This window comes from Geotrypetes seraphini, chromosome 9 (genome assembly GCF_902459505.1).
Source record: "Geotrypetes seraphini chromosome 9, aGeoSer1.1, whole genome shotgun sequence".
NCBI classification, from domain to species: domain Eukaryota; kingdom Metazoa; phylum Chordata; class Amphibia; order Gymnophiona; family Dermophiidae; genus Geotrypetes; species Geotrypetes seraphini.
This window is the reverse complement of record NC_047092.1, coordinates 117,360,656-117,378,743: the sequence shown is the minus strand read 5'-3', so window position 1 is coordinate 117,378,743 and position 18,088 is coordinate 117,360,656. Positions and strand designations below refer to the sequence as shown.

At 47.5% G+C, this 18,088-nt stretch overlaps 1 protein-coding gene across 1 annotated transcript in view; it reads left to right on the top strand.

The window, feature by feature from the left end:
• Nucleotides 1-18,088, top strand: part of SNED1 (sushi, nidogen and EGF like domains 1) — a 1,138,259-nt gene that overhangs the window by 312,839 nt on the left and 807,332 nt on the right. The window contains exon 5 of the mRNA XM_033958723.1: nt 9,162-9,287. Within this exon, the coding sequence (XP_033814614.1) occupies nt 9,162-9,287 (126 nt within the window). The remainder of the gene's footprint in view (nt 1-9,161; nt 9,288-18,088) is intronic.

The following is an 18,088-nucleotide window of genomic DNA, read 5'->3' as shown; positions in this document are numbered from 1 at the left end:
TTTAATTGATATAGGCTTTTCTAAACTTTCTTTTATATGCTCAGGAATTTTCGGCCCCTTAATTACATTTAAAAATTCCAATCCATCTTTTTCTTTATGTAATCACCCATGTGTTCTAATACGTTTTTTTCAAGGTTATCTCTCCCAATAAATATCACTCCATTCCGAACAGACCCGCTGAGGATCATGTGAGAGATTTTGCAATTGAAAAAGGTTTAAGTATATAAGGTTTGTAATCCCTTATATATTGAGACTATGCCAATGGTAGGCATACTCATTTGTCAACAGAGCCAAAGATCAGCAGTACAACAATTAAGATTTCTTTTGAGAGCCATACCCCGCGCCCGCTTGTGCTACGATGGCTACGTCAACCCGACTGACACCCCGCTCGCCTGCACGTACTCAAAATCGATTCGTGGCAGAGCCTAGAGAATGACATGGGGAAAAAATTTGTCTCCGTCCCATCCCTGCGAGCTCGGTCCCTGTCCCCACAAACCATCTGATCCCATCCACACAAGCCTCGAATAGTTTTATACTGAAATTATATTAAAGTATAAAAAGAAACAATATTCTGTACAGTTGTCAATTTATAAATCAGCGTCATCTTCCCATTCACTCTTCCCCATTTCCCTTCAGCACTCTCTCTCCACTTCCCTTCAGCACACGCAGATAAAAACAAGCAAGCAATTTTATATCATTTTCATTCTATTCATTCATAGAAATTAAAGTTTAAATAATGCCAGTCACAAAACAAAACATGATTTTACAAAAATAATTCTCTGCACAGTCAAGCCTGCAAGGATTACTAGATGTCTTTCAGCAGCTCCCCTCCCTCCTCCTTACCTTCGCGACCAAGTCTACCAACAATAAAATTAAAAAAAAAAAAAACACAAAGCACACTGTACACAGAGAAAATGTTAATTATCATTTATATTCCGCGGTTACCTCAGTAACAACTATACAAAAATAGACAAATATACCCCCTCCCTTTTTACCAAACTGCGATAGCGGTTTTTAGCGCAAGGAGCTGCGCTGAATGCCCTGCACTACTCTCGATGCTTATAGGCTCCCTGTGCAAAATTGCGCTATTGCAATTTAGTAAAAGGGGGCCATAGTGCAAAATATGGACAGCAGATATAAATTCTTAAAACTGACACATTTTGATCACTAAATTGAAATAAAATTATTTTTCCTACCTTTGCTGTCTGGTGATTTCATAAGTCTCTGGTTGCTTTTCCTTCTGATTGTGTAACCTTTCTTTCATTTCTTTCTTTCTGCACTCAGGCCCAACAATTGTCCCTTTCTATTCCCTCCCTCCTTCCTTCATTTGTCCTTAGTGCCCCCAGTGCCTCCTTCCTATGTCCTTAGTGCCCCTTCCTGAGTCCTTAGTGCCTCCAGTGCTCCTTCCTATGTCCTTAGTGCCCCTTCCTATGTCCTTAGTGCCCTCAGTGCCTCCTTCCTATGTCCTTAGTGCCCCCCTCAATGTCTTCCGGACTTTGTCCCACCCCCATCCCCAAAGTCAGCCTGCCTGCCTACCTCCCTCCTTCCCTCCCTGCCGCACAAAAAAAAAAGCCTCCCTCCTTTCTTTCCTCTCCCCCCCCGGTCCGCCGCCGCTGCTCCTCTGATTACCTCCCTGCTGCTGCTAATCACTGCCCAGAAGCATTCTTCCCGATGTCAATTCTGACATCGGAGAGGACGTTCCAGGTCAGCCAATCGCTGCCTGTCTGGCCTGGAACGTCCTCTCCGACGTCAGAATTGACGTCGGGAAGAAGGCTTCTGGGCGGCGATTAGCAGCAGCAGGGAGATAAGGAGAGCAGCTGCGGCAGCGGACTAAAGAGGGGTTTAAATCAGGCGTTGGAGGCTGATTTTTTTTGTGTGTGTGCAGTAGGGAGAGCCTCCTGTCCCATTGTCCCTGCGCACAGCTTCGAGACGCTGTCCCTGAAAACGAGACATTTCGGCGTTCCGAAGCTGTGTGTGTGGACAACGGGTCAGGAAGCTCTAAAAACAGGACGGTCCCATTCAAAACAGGACATATGATCACCTTATCCATGGTCCAACATTTTGCTCCCTCTCTTTTCTGGTTTTCTTCCTCCCTCCCCCCCTTGAGGCTGAACAATGAAATGGCCACAGGCCTAAAATTTCTCCCAACTTCCCTTCCATCCCCAGATCCAACTTCTCTCCCTTTCTCTTCCCAACTACCTCCCACCCCATCTCTCCCCCTGCCTGCCTCCTTACCCCAGGTCTACCATTTCTCGCTTTCTCTTTCTGATGTTCCATACAAAGCCAAAACTATTATCACTAGTGCTGCCCGATTCACAATTCGAATCGGTTCACCGATTCACTTCGGGTGAATCGATTCAAATAGATTTAAATTTTTTTAAAAATCGGCTTTCCAAATCAGACCCTCCCCCTTCGCCCCCTAAAGCAGGAGCGGCAGCGATGCTCTTGCTGGCCAGCCGCTGCCGCATCTGCTTTAGAGGGCAGGAGGGAGAGTCAGTCGGGAAGTGCTGCTGTCAGCTTTCCCCCTGGCCTCCCCGAAGGACATCGCATCGAATCGCACCCCCTGAAGGACTGCCCCCCCCCCCCCCCGGGAAGGCCTCCGTGTTCCCTCTAGCCTTCCCGCAGCGTTTACCTTATAGCTGCAGCCTGCAATGAAGATCGCGGTTACAGCGTCTTTACTAAGTGCTTTCAGCTCTTTCCTTTGCTGCAGTCCTGCCCCTCCTCTGATGTCAGAGGCAGGATCGAGCGGAGGAAAGAGCTGAAAGCACATAGTAAAGACGCTGTAACTGCTATCTTCATTGCAGGCTGCAGCTATAAGGTCAACGCTGCGGGGAGTCCAAAGGGAACACGGAGGCCTTCCCGGGGGGAGGGAGGGGGAACACGGAGGCCTTCCCGGGAGGGGCAGTACTTCAGGGGGTGAGGCAGGCCTTGGGGGGGTTCAGGCCTTTAAGAGGGGAACAGGCCTTTAATGGGGGGTGCAGACATTTAAGGGGGGGACAGGCCTTCAAGGGGGGGGGACAAGCCTTTAAGGGGGGATAGGCAGGCCTTCAAGGGGGGGACAGGCGTTCAGGAGGGGGACAGGCCAGGGATGGTGGCACAGGCCTTCAGGGAGGACAGGCAGGCCTTCAAGGGGGGACAGGCCTTCAAGGGGGAGGACAAGTCTTCAGGGGGGGAACAGGCCTTCAAGGGGGGGGCATGCCAGGGATGGTGGCATAGGCCTTCAGGGGGGACAGGCAGGCCTTCAAGGGGGAGGACAGGCCCTCAGGGATGGGGGTACAGGCCTTCAGGGGAGGGGGGCCCTGGTGTAGAAGTACACGGAGGGAAGGAAGGGGGGTTCAAAAAGACATGCATATGCCGGACTTTGGGGGGGAAGAAATAATGGGTCTAAAAATAGAGAAGAGGGGGAGAGATGATGGACAATGGGATTTAGGGAGGGAAGGAACAGAAAGGGAGAGAAGTTGAACACAAGGGATGGTGTGGAGGGGGGGATAGAGATACTGGAGGGTAGTTGGGAAAAGAAAGGGAGAGATGGTGGATCCTGGAGTGGTGGGGAAGAGATGCTGGATGAAAGGGTAGTTAAGAAAAGGTGGATCTGTGGATGGAGACGAAAAAAAAAAGAAAGATGCCAGACCTCCGGGGAAGGGAAGGGAAATGGAAGGGGAGGACAGAGAGGGCAGATGGATGGTTGAACGGAGAAAGAAGAAAGAAGGAAACCCTGGCAAGCAAGTTATCAGAAGACAACCAGAGCCTGGGACCAACGAGATTTGAATAATGACCAGACAACAAAAGGTAGAAAAACTAATTCTATTTTCCATTTTGTGATTACAATATGTCAGATTTGAAACGTGTATCTTGCCAGAGCTGGTGTTAGACCGCAAACGTGAGCTAGGATTTAAGAGAGAGAGGAAAAGTCTTTTTTGTTTGTTTATTTTGTTTACACCATAGCGCCAGTGTGGTTAGGAGAAGGCAAAGGGAGTGAAGAGGCTATAAAAGGGGTGAAGAGGCTATAAAATAAACCCACCAGGATGTTTGAAAAAAAAACAAAACAACAAAACAACAAAAAACCACCCAATTAGGCAGGAAAATCGAATCGAATCGAAAAACCAATTCAGTAGACTGAATCGAATCGAATCAAAATTTTTTTTCCTGAATCGGGCAGCACTAATTATCACTACTCTCATAAAGTCATCCTTAGTGGTGAAGGAGCCCTAATTGCCAAAGCATCTCACATGGAAATTACTTTTCCTACTTACAACTCAGGATGTTTAAGCCATGGTCATCTTGGTTGGAATCTAAATGATCCAAAATAGCTGGCTCCCTTGCTGCAGTCGTCCGCGGGTGGTGTCGTGACGTCAGAGGGAACTCTTCTGATAGGGCTGTGGATCGCGTGCGGGGAGCCGACACAGCCCACAGACGACTGTAGCAAGGGAGCCAGCTATTTTGGATGAATTTTAGGGAGCCGGCCAGAAAACTACCTGCCGGAGGGAGGCACAGAAGGGAGGAAGGGAGGGAAAAGCTGGGCCGCACAAAATGCATTCTCTAGGAGAGCCGCACTGAGGGAGGGAGAGAGGAAGAAAGAAGCTGGGCTGCATAAGCCGCATTCTCTAGCAGAGCCACACTCAAGTGGCTAAAGCCGCGGTTTGCCGACCACTGGCCTATGCTATTAGAGCTGCAAGCAGGTTCCTAGAGTAGTCTGGTGGGCAGTGTAGTCAACCATGGCCCACATAGTCCACTCTAACTACTACACTTACAGTGGAATTTGTGAGCTTTCCAAACCCCATCCTAATCCCACTGTACTCACATGTATTTATTTATTTACTGCCTATCAAGGTTATCTAACAGGTTTACAATCAGGTGTTCAAGCATTTTCCCTATCTGTCCTGGTGGTCTCACAATCTATCTAATTGTACCTGGGACAGTGAAGGATTGAGTGACTTGCCCAGGGTCACAAGGAGCAGCGCAGGATTTGAACCCACAACCTCAGAGTGCTGAGTCCTGAGGTTGTAGTTCTAACCACTAGGCCACTCTTTCCTAGGTGTCACCTGCAGGCAAAAGGGCTATTGGTGTGATATAGAATTGGGTCCAGTGGGTTTTGGATGGGTTTTGAAGGGCTCATAAGAGGACTATGATGAGATGTGTACCTGGGACATTTTATGTGAGATTGACTGCAGTGCCCCCTAGGGTGCCCCACTGTTCTGCTGGGATATCTGGTCAGTCTACTAAGAATCCTGCCCCTCCTACATCCCAGTGGCTTGATTTTGTGCATTTTTTGTTTTAGATGTGTTTGGTTGGGGTTGTTTTTTTGGTTTTTTTAAAATAGTTCAAAAGGATAGACACGAAGGGGGCGCTAGAGAGCCCGATGGAGTAGGTCGCAAACGGCACGAGCTCCGGTGAATCGCATCGCTCAACACTCAAGAAAACTTCGTTTACTAAATCCAGTGGCAATATAGCCTCTCTAAACAAGCACACATGGCAGCGGGTAAGCCGAGCAAGCGTAAGAGCGCTGAACCATCGACTCCCACGAAGAACGGCACAGCTAAGACTGACGAGTCTGACCTGGCCGCCATCTTGACAGAGCTGCGCTCGATCAGAGAGATCCTCGTGGACACAAAACAAGATGTCGGTGATGTTAAATCCAATTTAGCTGCGCTGAAGGAAGAATTTACTGCAGCGCAATCAAGAACTGACACTATTGAGGTGAGAACGGCGGCGGCTGAAAACTCCATTAAAAAATTGCTGAAACAAACCACCCGCATTACTTTGCTGGAGCGCGCTCTGGAGGACTCGAACAATTATGCTAAACGCAATGGCTTCCGTCTCTTAGGCCTGCCAGAGGGTCGTGAAACGTGTGACCTAGTTGATTTCCTGGCGGTCTTATTGCCACAAATTCTTAAAATGAATGATGACATGAAACTTGAATTTGACAGTGCTTATCGTGTTCCCCAACCCAGCACTACTTTGAAAAAATTTCCCAGACCTATTTTGGTCACAATGCTTCGACATCAGCAAGTCTATTAAGAGTCTTCATCTCAAATACACTCAGTCTAAACTGAAATATTTGGGTGTTTATTTTGGGCCAACACTTGAAGAAATTCAGTCATTCAACGTGGATTATATATCTCGAATCATCTCTGACACAACAGGAAGATGGTCACCTCTCAAACTATCTTGGTGGGGCAGACTGGACTCAATAAAAATGGTGTTGATGCCTAAGATTGCATATGTATTGTCAATGATACCTTTTCTTTTTTCACACTCCATCTATAAAAAGTTTGAAGCTTCATTGACTCGCTACCTCTGGAATAATAAAACTCCGCACATAGCCTTGGCCAAACTCAAATGTAATAAAGAAAATGGTGGGGTTAATTTTCCTAGCCTGTACGAATATCACATAGCCTTTTTGTGTAGGCAGGGCTCTTACTGGCTAAAGGATCACGCTGCTTCTCAACTTCCCACCTGGGTACACCTGGAGCGCAGTCGATTTGGTGAGATGACTTTGAAATATTATCCATTCACTATTCCTGATGAAACTACCAGACTCAACCGTGTTCTCTCCTCTACCAAAGAAGCACTTCTTGCTCCATTGAAATGGAATAAGACGCTACACTCTTCAGTCTGGCGTAATCCTCATATAAAAATACAGGGTCAACATATTGAGTGGAAATCCTGGCGAAGAGTTGGCATATGGTCACTCAATCACCTAATGAGTGGAAACTCATTCCTGGACTACAATACTCTATCTACCACATATGGCTTGACATCAACTCATTACTTTCAATGGCTACAATTAAGACATAGTATCCAGTATTATCTCCAAAGATTCACACTTTCAGTGGACCCACCTACCATTCTAAAATGGATTAATATTTTCACTGTACTTCCTGGTCAGGCTTCAAACTGGTATAAATTCCTTCATCAAGATAAATTTACTTTCTCAGAAATACTTAGAGAATTATGGGCACAGGATTCTGCTTTGGAACTGGATATGTCAGATTGGGAAATCCATTGGTTGTCCTCCTTTAAAGCCTTGAAATCGGCCACCATTCAGCAGACGGTACTCTTTCTCTATCATAGAGCGTACTGGACTCCAGTTAAACTTTCAAAGTTGCAACCCTCAGTTTCTAACAAATGCTGGTCCTGCCTGACTGGAGTAGGTACTTTGCACCACATGCTTTTTCAGTGCCCAATTCTGCAACATTTTTGGTCCTCTACCTGGAGTACCATATGTGAGATATTACCTATTGATATATCATTGTCTTACTTGATTGTAATGTTTGGTGATTTAGCTATACAGAGATCATTAGATAAAATTGAGTCTAGATTACTGAAGTTGATGTTGCTTACAGCACTTAAATCAATTCTTTCTTCATGGAAAGACTTCTCAGTACTTGATCATAACATCTGGTGGAATACTGTTTGTCTCTACTCTAAATATGAATGTGTAGCTGCAGAATGCACCAATTCATTGTCTACTTATCAAAAAATATGGGCACCTTTGTTATCTTATTGCCAAAGAGATAGTTCATGATACTAATATATATGCAATCATCTGATATTCTCTTTCATATATCTAGTCAGCCATGTAATGCATGCTGGAAGGCTAATTGTCAATGTACATTATAGTACTCATTTGGGTACATACCGTTTATACATGTTTGTAATATGACATGCTTATCTATGTTTCATGCTATACTAAATGTACAGGAGCTATTGGACTGTATTACTTTATTGTTGATTTGTCTTGGAATATTACTTTATTTTCAGTTGCATTGTTATGTTACTAAAATTCAATAAAACTGATTGAATTCAAAAGGATAGACACACAGAGTACAAACACATCCATTTAAAAAAAGCAAACAAACCAAGATGGACATTTTGTAGTTTTGAAAATGGGCATGTTTGATACTGGCATTTTGTGTGTGTTCCACAAAGGCCCTGATTCTCTAAAAGTGCGTCCCAATTTTAGGCAGCTGTAGACGTCCTACAGCTGTCTAATCAGCCAATCGGGATGCACGTTTTAAAAAAAAAATGCTCCCCAGGCAGGCCTGAAGGCGCCACCGGGAGCTTAGGGAGACCCGCAAGATGCCTAAGCTCGTCTAAGGGCCTTAGGCGGGCCTTAGGCTGAACCTAGGCGGCCCTACACGTCTCCCTAGTAGATGAGAAGCTTAAAAATGTAGGCCAGCAAAATGCTGGTCTACATTGTAAGTAGACGCGGCCGCTATACTTATCGCGGCAAGGGATCTCTCTGCCGCTATAAGTATAGCGGGCCGTGGCCCCTGACCGATCACTGGCAGGAGGGTGCCCAAACCCTCCTGCCCGAAGACGCACCCCCCTCCCTGACACTACCGACCGCCCCCCCCCCCCCCGACACTACCGACCGCCCCCCCCGACATTACCGATCCCCCCCCGACAATATCGGTCGCTGGCAGGAGGGTGCCCAATCCCTCCTGCCCGAAGACGCACCCTCCCGGCGCTAACAACCCCCACTCCACCAAACCTGTCTTGCACGTCGAGCAAGCAGGCACGCCTCGTCGAAATGAGGCGGGCCCGCCCCTTCCCGGCCCATCCCGCCGAAGCCTAAGGCCTGATTGGCCCAGGCTCTAGAAGCCTGGACCAATCAGGCCTTAGGCATAGCGGGTCCGCCCATCCCCACTTAATCTAAGGCCTGATTGGCCAATCTCCCGGGCGTCCTATACAGAATCAGGGCCTAGGTGTCTTGCCTTCAATATAGGCGGCCTGCCTGGGGAGCATTTTTTTTAAAAAAACGTGCATCCCGATTGGCTGATTAGACAGCTATAGGACGCCTACAGCTGCCTAAAATCGGGACGCACTTTTAGAGAATCAGGGCCAAAATGTCTAAATTTGTATTTAGAAGTCATATTGAAAATGCCTCTCCACATCTTAAGAAACAAGAATGAAAAAGCGACTGATGATATAGCCAAAGGGGATAGAAGACTTCTATACATCTCACTTAAGCTGTATGAAATTTAATTTAATCTGAGATTTCTGTTCCACCTACCCCCAAATATTTCAAAGTAGATCACAGCATAAAAACAAATAAAATAATATAGTTTCTAATCTAAAAAATACAGTGTTAGTATATTTAATTACCAAGTAGGAAGTCATGTTGCCTTAATAGTTCTCAATTCTCTTGCCTACAGCTTCTGTGTGTTTGACTTTACGTCCCTGCCTGAATGCTGGGAAATGCATAGAAGACTGTGTAACAGGGAATCCCTCCTACTCCTGCTCATGCCTTGCAGGTTACACTGGCAAGAGATGTCATATTGGTGAGTGTCTCTCTGACAGTCTCTTAGAAAATAATCTCTTCCATATCTTTATTGTCATACTTTTCTTCCTCTTTTACAACGGAATCCTTCATGTTTAAATCAATAAAATGTCTTAACCATATCATACACAGTTATTTTATTATCTTTGGATTTAATCAATGTTTGGATGACCTAATGAGTTTTCATAGATATGATATAATACCGCCTGTTGTTCAGGAATATATAATTTTATCAGTGACTTGAACATTTAGAATACCTCTTTTATACACCCAAGCAGGTTCTTATAACGGCTGAGAAGTATGCATACTAGAGAGTTAATCATTACCATGGTGATACCACAGATACCTCAGTAATCACCACAGTAATGGGGACTATGTCAGGCTATAACCTGGTATTACCGCAGTACTGGTAGACCATTTCATGGTATTGCCATGGGAATGGGAACTAAAGCCGTGGTAATCCCACGGTAACGAGGAACAGACCTGCCTACCTTAAAAATACCTGGTGGTCTAGTGGCCTCTTCAGGGACAGGAAAGATCCCCTGTCTTTCCTACCCTCTGCCACCGTTGGACCTGCCACTAATAGAGTTTCAAAATGGCTAATGAAACCTCATATGGCAGCCTCGTGAGATTGCTTTCAATGGAAGTAAAACCCGGATTTCTCAATCCATTCTCCTTTTTCTGAAGGGCATCCTGTTTGGTTTCTTACTGAAAAGGCAATAAACCATAAGCTATATGTTAATGTTAAGGCTTGCCTATATAGGTTTCAAGGTTCATGGAAATGACTAAGAAAAAAGCACTTAGTTATTTGCAAGTGATGTTCTAGGGGCTGTACTTGATTGAATTTTTTTTTAATTTGCTGGCTTTATTTTGTTGCTTGGAAATGGACATTTTTTGTGTTCTTTGGTTTGCCTTCACGCTGAGAAAAGTTTCAAGATTCATGGAAATGACTAAGAAAAAAGCACTAAGGGCTCCTTTTATGATGCCGCATTAGTGGTTTAACGCGCGTAATAGCGCATGCTAATTTGCCGGCCGCACTAGCTGCTACCGCCACCTCTTGATCAGGCAGTAGTTTTTCGGCTAGCATGGGGATTAGCGCGCACTAAAAAGGTGCGTGCGATAAAGCCGCTAACACGGCTTCGTAAAAGGAACCCTAAGTTATTTGCAAGTGATGTTCTATGGGCTATACTTGATTGAATTTTCTTTTTAATTTGCTGGCTTTGTTTTGTTGCTTGCAAATGGACATTTTTTGTATTCTTCACGCCTTCACGCTGAGAAAAGCACTAAGACGTGTTCTTGGTTTGCTTTTACAAAGGAAAAATAGCACTAATCTCTCCTTTTACAAAGCTGCATTTAATTTTTAAAAGGGTGACTATGATAAAATGAGGAAAATGGTTAAAAAAAGTTAAAAGGATCAGTTGCAAAAGTTAGAACTGTAAACCAGGTATGGATATTATTTAAATATACCATCATGGAAACCCAGACCAGATGTAGTCCATGTATCAGCAAAGGTGGAAAGAAAAGGAAATGAGAGCCGGCATGGTTACAAGATGAAGTGAAAGAGGCTATTAGACCAAAAAAAATCATTTAAAGAATGGAAAAAGGATCTGAATGAAGAAAATAAGAAGAGACACAAGCACCAGGCAAGTTAGATGCAAAGCATTGATAAAGAACCCGGAGGAAGGACTAGCGGACTGCGCCACTGACACAGACCTGAGACCGGAGAGACAGTTGAGGAAGGGGAGATCTGCTATCGTAGTGGGAGACTCAATCCTGAGAGGAGTGGACAGTCACATAGCTGGAGGAAGAGAGGACCGACTAGTGACATGTCTCCCTGGGGCCAGAACGAAGGACGTCATTGACAGAATCGAGAGGATCCTGGAAGGGGCTGAGATGGAGGAGACAGCTGTAGTAATCCATGTAGGAACCAACGACATCAGCAGGAGAAACTACAACAGTACTGCACTAACTGATCAGTTCAGGATCCTGGGGAGGAGACTGAAACTGAGGGCAAGGAAGAAAGCCTTCTCAGAGATCCTGCCAGTACCGAGAGCGGACGCAAGGAGGCAGAGTGAACTACAAGCAATAAACGGTTGGCTCAGGAGATGGTGCGAAGAGGAGGATTTCCTTTTTATTCGGAACTGGACAACTTTCTTGGGAAAGAATAAGCTCTACAGGAGAGACGGACTGCATCTGAGCACGACTGGGACGAGGATGCTGGCACGCAACGTCCAGAGCGTCATAGATTTGACTTTAAACTGAGGAAGAGGGGAAAGCCGACAGTCGATCTGACACTTCGGACAAAAGTATCAAATAAAGATACTGAGCAAGAACATTGTAAAAGAGGGCTCGAGACTGAGTGGGAAATTTTGGAAGAAGGACCTAAGGATGCAATACAGGGGTCCAGGGCCAAGGACACTGAGCAAGGAGTTTGTAAAAAAGGGATCGGGACTGAGTGGGAGTTTTTGGGAAAAGGACCTAAGGACGCAATGCAGAGGACTAAGTGGGAATTTTTGGGGAAAGGACCTAAGGACGCAATGCAGAGCACCAGCACCAAGGATGTTGAACAAGGACACTGTAAAAGAGTGGGAATTTTTTGAAGATGGACCAAAGGACAAATTGCAGGGGTCTAGGGCACAAATGAAATTGGCAAACAGGACTAACAGAGAACAATGGAATCCAGAGGGACAACCAAAAATGGGGAAACGGGCTGAGGACAAAACAGACACCCCACAGGAGGAAGATGACTGGGACGAGGCTTGGGGACTGGCAGCTCACGAGGGGGTCGCCAGGAGTGCCAAACCACAAGGAAAACCAGCAAGAAAGGCGAACAACCGGGACTTACATTGCCTATACACTAATGCTAGGAGCCTAAGGGCTAAAATGGGAGAGCTGGAAGTCTTAGCCAGCAAAAGGGGCCTAGACATAATTGGAGTCACAGAAACGTGGTGGACCGATGAGAATAAATGGGATGTGGCTTTGCCAGGGTTTAAACTCTACAGGAGAGACAGGTCACACAAAAAGGGTGGAGGTATAGCGCTATATATAAAGGATTCCATACCTTCAACCAGGATGGAAACAGCAGTAAGGGCGGATGATTTGGAATCACTATGGGTTAAGCTATCCGGAGGAACTGGAGCAGACATAAAATTGGGTCTGTACTATCGCCCACCTGGACAAACGGAAGAAATCGACCAGGATATGGAGGCTGAACTGAGGCAAGTATGCAAAAACGGAAGTGTGGTGGTGATGGGGGACTTCAACTACCCGGGAATAGACTGGAATATCGGGCACTCAAACTGCCTGAGGGAGATCGCATTCCTGGAGGTCACAAGGGACTGTTTTATGGAACAGCTGGTCACAGAACCAACATGGGGGGATGCAACTCTTGACCTAATCTTCAACGGACTAGGGGGACCCGCTAAGGAGGTGGCGGTACTAGCCCCACTAGGAAACAGCGACCACAATACGATCCAGTACAGGCTAGAAATTGGATCAACAAAGGTGAATAGAACTACAACGACAGCACTCAACTTCAAAAAAGGGAATTATGATGCCATGAGGAAAATGGTGGGAAAGAAACTCAACAACACCGCAAAGAAGATGGAGTCTGTAGAAAAGCCTGGACCCTACTTAAGGACACGGTGCACGAAGCACAGACCCTGTGCGTCCCCAAGTTCAGGAAAGGGTGCAAGAAAAATAGAACAAAAAACCCAGTGTGGATAACAAATGCAGTGAAAAAGGCGATAAATGACAAGAAGGCATCTTTCAAAAAATGGAAAAAGGACCAATCAGAGGACAACCAAAAGGAACATAAAAAACACCAAAAGGAGTGTCACCGAGTGGTTAGGAAAGCAAAAAGAGAATATGAAGCAACTTCAAATCATTCTTCAGGTACGTCAAGGGGAAGCAACCGGCAAGGGAGGAAGTGGGACCCTTGGATGATGGAAGCAGAAAGGGAGTGGTTAAAGAGGAAAAGGAGATAGCTGACAGGTTAAACGAGTTCTTCACGTCAGTCTTTACGAGGGAGGACACAACCAACATTCTGGAACCCGAGGAGATCGCAAAGAGAAAACAGGATGAAAATCTGGTCCAACTAGAGGTGAGCAAGGTGGATGTCCTCAAGCAGATAGACAGGCTAGAGAGCGACAAATCGCCAGGGCCGGATGGCATTCACCCAAGGGTACTCAAGGAACTAAGGAACGAAATAGCTGAGCCACTTCGACAAATATGCAACCTATCCTTAAAAACTGGAGAGATTCCGGAAGACTGGAAACTAGCAAATGTCACGCCCATCTTCAAGAAAGGCTCAAGGGGAGACCCAGGAAACTACAGGCCGGTGAGCTTGACCTCGGTCCCGGGTAAGATGATGGAAGCGCTGATTAAAGACAGCATCTGGGAACACATCGAAGAAAATGGGCTACTAAAGTCGAGCCAGCATGGCTTCTGCAAGGGCAGGTCATGCCTCACGAACTTATTATACTTCTTTGAGGGGGTGAACAGCCAGGTGGATAAAGGGGAATCCATAGACATCATTTACCTTGACTTCCAAAAAGCCTTCGACAAGGTACCACACGAAAGGCTGCTAAGGAAGCTATGGAACCATGGGGTGCAAGGGGAGGTCCACCGATGGATTAAAAACTGGCTGGCGGACAGGAAACAGAGGGTTGGAGTAAAGGGCCATTACTCGGACTGGCAATGGGTCACGAGCGGAGTTCCGCAGGGGTCGGTGCTGGGACCGCTCCTGTTCAATATATTTATTAACGACCTGAAGGCAGGAACAAAATGTGAGGTTATTAAGTTTGCGGATGACACCAAACTATACAGCAGGGTAAATAACATGGAGGACTGCGAAGATCTCCAAAAAGATCTGACAACGCTGGAAGAGTGGGCCAAAAAGTGGCAAATGAGCTTCAACATAGGGAAATGCAAGGTCATGCATGAAGGGGGAAAAAACCCGATGTTCACTTACAAAATGGGAAACTCACCACTAGGGGTGAGCAACCTTGAAAGAGACCTGGGAGTGATGGTAGACACAACCTTGAAGGCGTCGGCACAGTGTGCGGCAGCCTCAAAGAAAGCAAACAAAATGTTGGGTATCATTAAGAAAGGTATTACGACCAGGACGAAGGAAGTCATCCTGCCACTGTATCGTGCTATGGTGTGCCCGCACCTGGAGTACTGTGTCCAGTACTGGTCGCCGTACCTCAAGAAGGACATGGCGGTACATGAGAGAGTCCAGAGAAGAGCAACTAAGCTAATAAAGGGTATGGAGGACCTCTCATATACTAACAGACTGAAAAGGCTGGGGCTTTTCTCCCTGGAAAAGCGGAGACTTAGAGGGGACATGATAGAAACCTTCAAAATCATGAAGGGTGTAGAAAAAGTAGATAGGGACAGATTTTTCAAATTATGGGGAACTACAAGTACAAGGGGGCACTCGGAGAAATTGAAAGGGGATAGGTTTAGAACAAACGCCAGGAAGTTCTTTTTCACACAGAGGGTGGTGGATACATGGAACGCGCTACCAGAAGAAGTGATAAGCAGGAGCACGCTACAGGGCTTCAAAGAAGGTTTGGATAGGTACCTAGAGGACAAAGGGATTGAGGGATACAGATAGGAGTAGAGGTAGGTTATAAGGATAGGATTAGAGGTAAGTTACAAAATTAGTCTGGGACCACTGTTCAGGCGATAGGCCTGATGGGCCGCCGCGTGAGCGGACCGCTGGGCAGGATGGACCTCTGGTCTGTCCCAGCGGAGGCACCTTCTTATGTTCTTAAAGCTAAGAGAGAATATTAAGAGAAACTTGCAAAAGAGGCAAAAACTCACAACAATTTTTATCCCATGACAAGCAGGCAGCATATTCTCATGTATGGGTGATGTCATCCACGGAGCCCTGATGCGGACAGCTGCAAATGCACTTTTGCTTTAAGAACTTTAGAAAGTTTGCGACTAACCGCACCACGCATGCGCGAGTGCCTTCCCACCAGACTTAGGGCGTGTCTCCTCAGTTCTCGTTTATCCACGGAGCAATGTGTTTTCTATTTTGTACGTTTGTTGTCTGAAATTTCAATAAAAAATATTGAAACAAAAAAAAAAAAAGAAGTTAATTAATGTAATGTGATTAAAAGTCAACAGTTATAAAAAAAAAAAATGCTCTGCATTTATTTTGTGCCTTCTTGCAGCAGAATTTTTGATCTTTTTCTCTTTATCTTCTTTCAACTCTTATCATAAAACTTTTTTAAAAAAGAACTTTTCTTTATTTTATTTTTGGCCGTTTTTGATGGTGGGACCTTTGATATCACTGAGACAGTTTTTCCTTCCATGCCTTCCTGTTAACCGGCATCAAAAAGTGTAGCAGGTGCCAGCGCTCTATTTCACTTACATACCCCCATAAGTGGTGCATCCAGTGCCTAGGGCCAGATCACCATGTGGAGTCTTGTTCGCGCTGTGCAATGCTACAAAAGCGATCCATCAAAAACCATATACTCCAACAGAAGCAGATTTTCGGTACCATGGCTGCTGCTTTGGTACCTCCAATACCGACAAAACCCTTGACATTCGACATCGCCAGAGGTATCGGTATCCAAGTCGGTGTCGCCATCGGTTGCTTCATCAGGTAAGCCAGCCAAGAAGTCACCAGCTTCCCAGACAGGGTCTCAGGCTATAAAGGTACAGAGTCAAGTCGTACTGGCAAAACAAAGACTTCTGATGCAGCTCGCTTCCACATTTAGAGGTGCATCTTCCTCAATGTCTTCCTCTCCAGAGCGAGCTGCGGCACCAGTGATACCGGCATCCACCCCCCCGCGCCTCCCCCCAAGATATCGGTGCAAACTCCTCCAGTACTGGCCCAGCCTGAGCATAGCTCCATACCAGATGCAGGTACCAAGACTGATTCATTGGTACCGCCTCAAAAGCACCGATCATCATCAAGTCATGCTTCTCGACACCGGTCTTCGATGCATCGATTTACTTCACTGAAGCATCACTCCTCAAAGCTTCGGTCCCCTGCATCGAAGTGATGCTCCTCACCTTCACTGAGACGTCATTCCTCACCTTCACCAAAGAATCGGTCTTCCCTTTCAACAAGAAGGTCATCAATGCATCGGTCACCTTCTCCGAAGCATACCGTATTTTCTCGCGGGTTATACGTGGTTTTTACGTACCGCGCATACCCTTGCACGTTATACGCGTGAGCGCGTTGTACAAAATTTTTTTTACATAGTTCCCCCCCGACGTCCGATTCACACCCCCCCCCGCAGGAACGCTCGCACCCCCACCCCAAAGGACCGCTTGCACGGCAGGCAGCCAACGACGGAATGAGGCCGGATTGGCCCATCCATCCCAAAGCTCCGCCTACTGGTGGGGCCTAAGGCGCCTGGGCCAATCAGAATAGGCCCGGGAGCCTTAGGTCCCACCTGGGGGCGGGGCCTGAGGCACATGGGCCCAACCCGACCATGTGCCCAAGTCCCCGCCCCCAGGAGGGACCTAAGGCTCCCGGGCCTATTCTGATTGGCCCAGGCGCCTTAGGCCCCACCAGTAGGCGGAGCTTTGGGATGGATGGGCCAATCCGGCCTCATTCCGTCGTTGGCTGCCTGCCGGACAGGCGGGTTTGGCTCCCGTCTGTCCGGCCAACTACACAAAGGTACGGGGAAGGGGGGTGTGGGGGTCGTGGGGGTCGGCCAGGGGGGTCGCGGGTCGGCTGGGGGGGCGGTCGGAGGTTCTTGGTTGGGGCGGTCGTTGGGGAGAGGGGTGTTTGCGTCGAGGGCAGGAGGGCCTGGGATCCCTCCTGCCCGTAATGTAGTGCGGGGTGGGGGTAGGGGGTCGCTGTGGCCAGGAGGGTTTGGGCTCCCTCCTGGCCCGAACAACTAGCGGGGGGGGTCGCCAGGGCCAGGAGGACTTGGGCTCCCTCCTGGCCCGATATTGTCGGGGAGTTGGGGTGTCGGCGGGGCAAGAGGGCTTGGGCTCCCTTTTGCCCCGATCATGTCAGGGGTGCCGCGGTTGGCTGGGGCAAGAGGGCTTGAGCTCCCTCTTGCCCCGATCGTGTCGGGGGTGCCGCGGTTGGCTGGGGCAAGAGGGCTTAAGCTCCCTCTTGCCCCGATTATGTCGGGGGTGCCGCGGTTGGCTGGGGCAAGAGGGCTTGAGCTCCCTCTTGCCCCGATCGTGTCGGGGAGTCGGGACAGCCAAGAGGAAGCAGCAGGACACCGGTAGGAGCTTCTACATGATGGGGGGGTCGGGAGGCTGTGGGGGTCCGAGCGGTCCTTCAGGGTGGGGGTGCGGGTGCGGGTGGGAGTGCGTGCGAGCGGTCCTTCGGGGTGGGGGTGCGAGCGGTCCTGCGGGGGGGGGGGTGAATCCGACGTCGGGGGGCATCAGGCTTTCAGGGTGGGGACAGGACTTCAAGGGGGAGAGGAGAGTCGGGGCGGGCGAAAGGAGAGTCGGGGTGGCCAGAGGAGAGTCGGGGCGGGCGAAAGGAGAGTCGGGCAGCATGCGCGGTATACGGGTGTGTGCGGTATATAAAAATTTCTGTACATAAATTTGTGTTTTTCGCGTGCTATACCCATGTGCGTGTTTTACACGGGTGCGTGTTATCTATGTGAAAATACGGTATCTCTTCTAGGTACCGTTCAGCTTCTCCAGAGCATATGCGAAAACAGTATCGTGCTTCTGGGCACAGATCTAGTTGCTCCAGGCATTCGTCTCCACACCCTCCATCTTCAAAATCTGGGAAACATGATACCAAGTATCTCTCCTGCACACTCGGACAAGTGTAAGCGATATGCATCACCTGCTTCTTTACCTCGG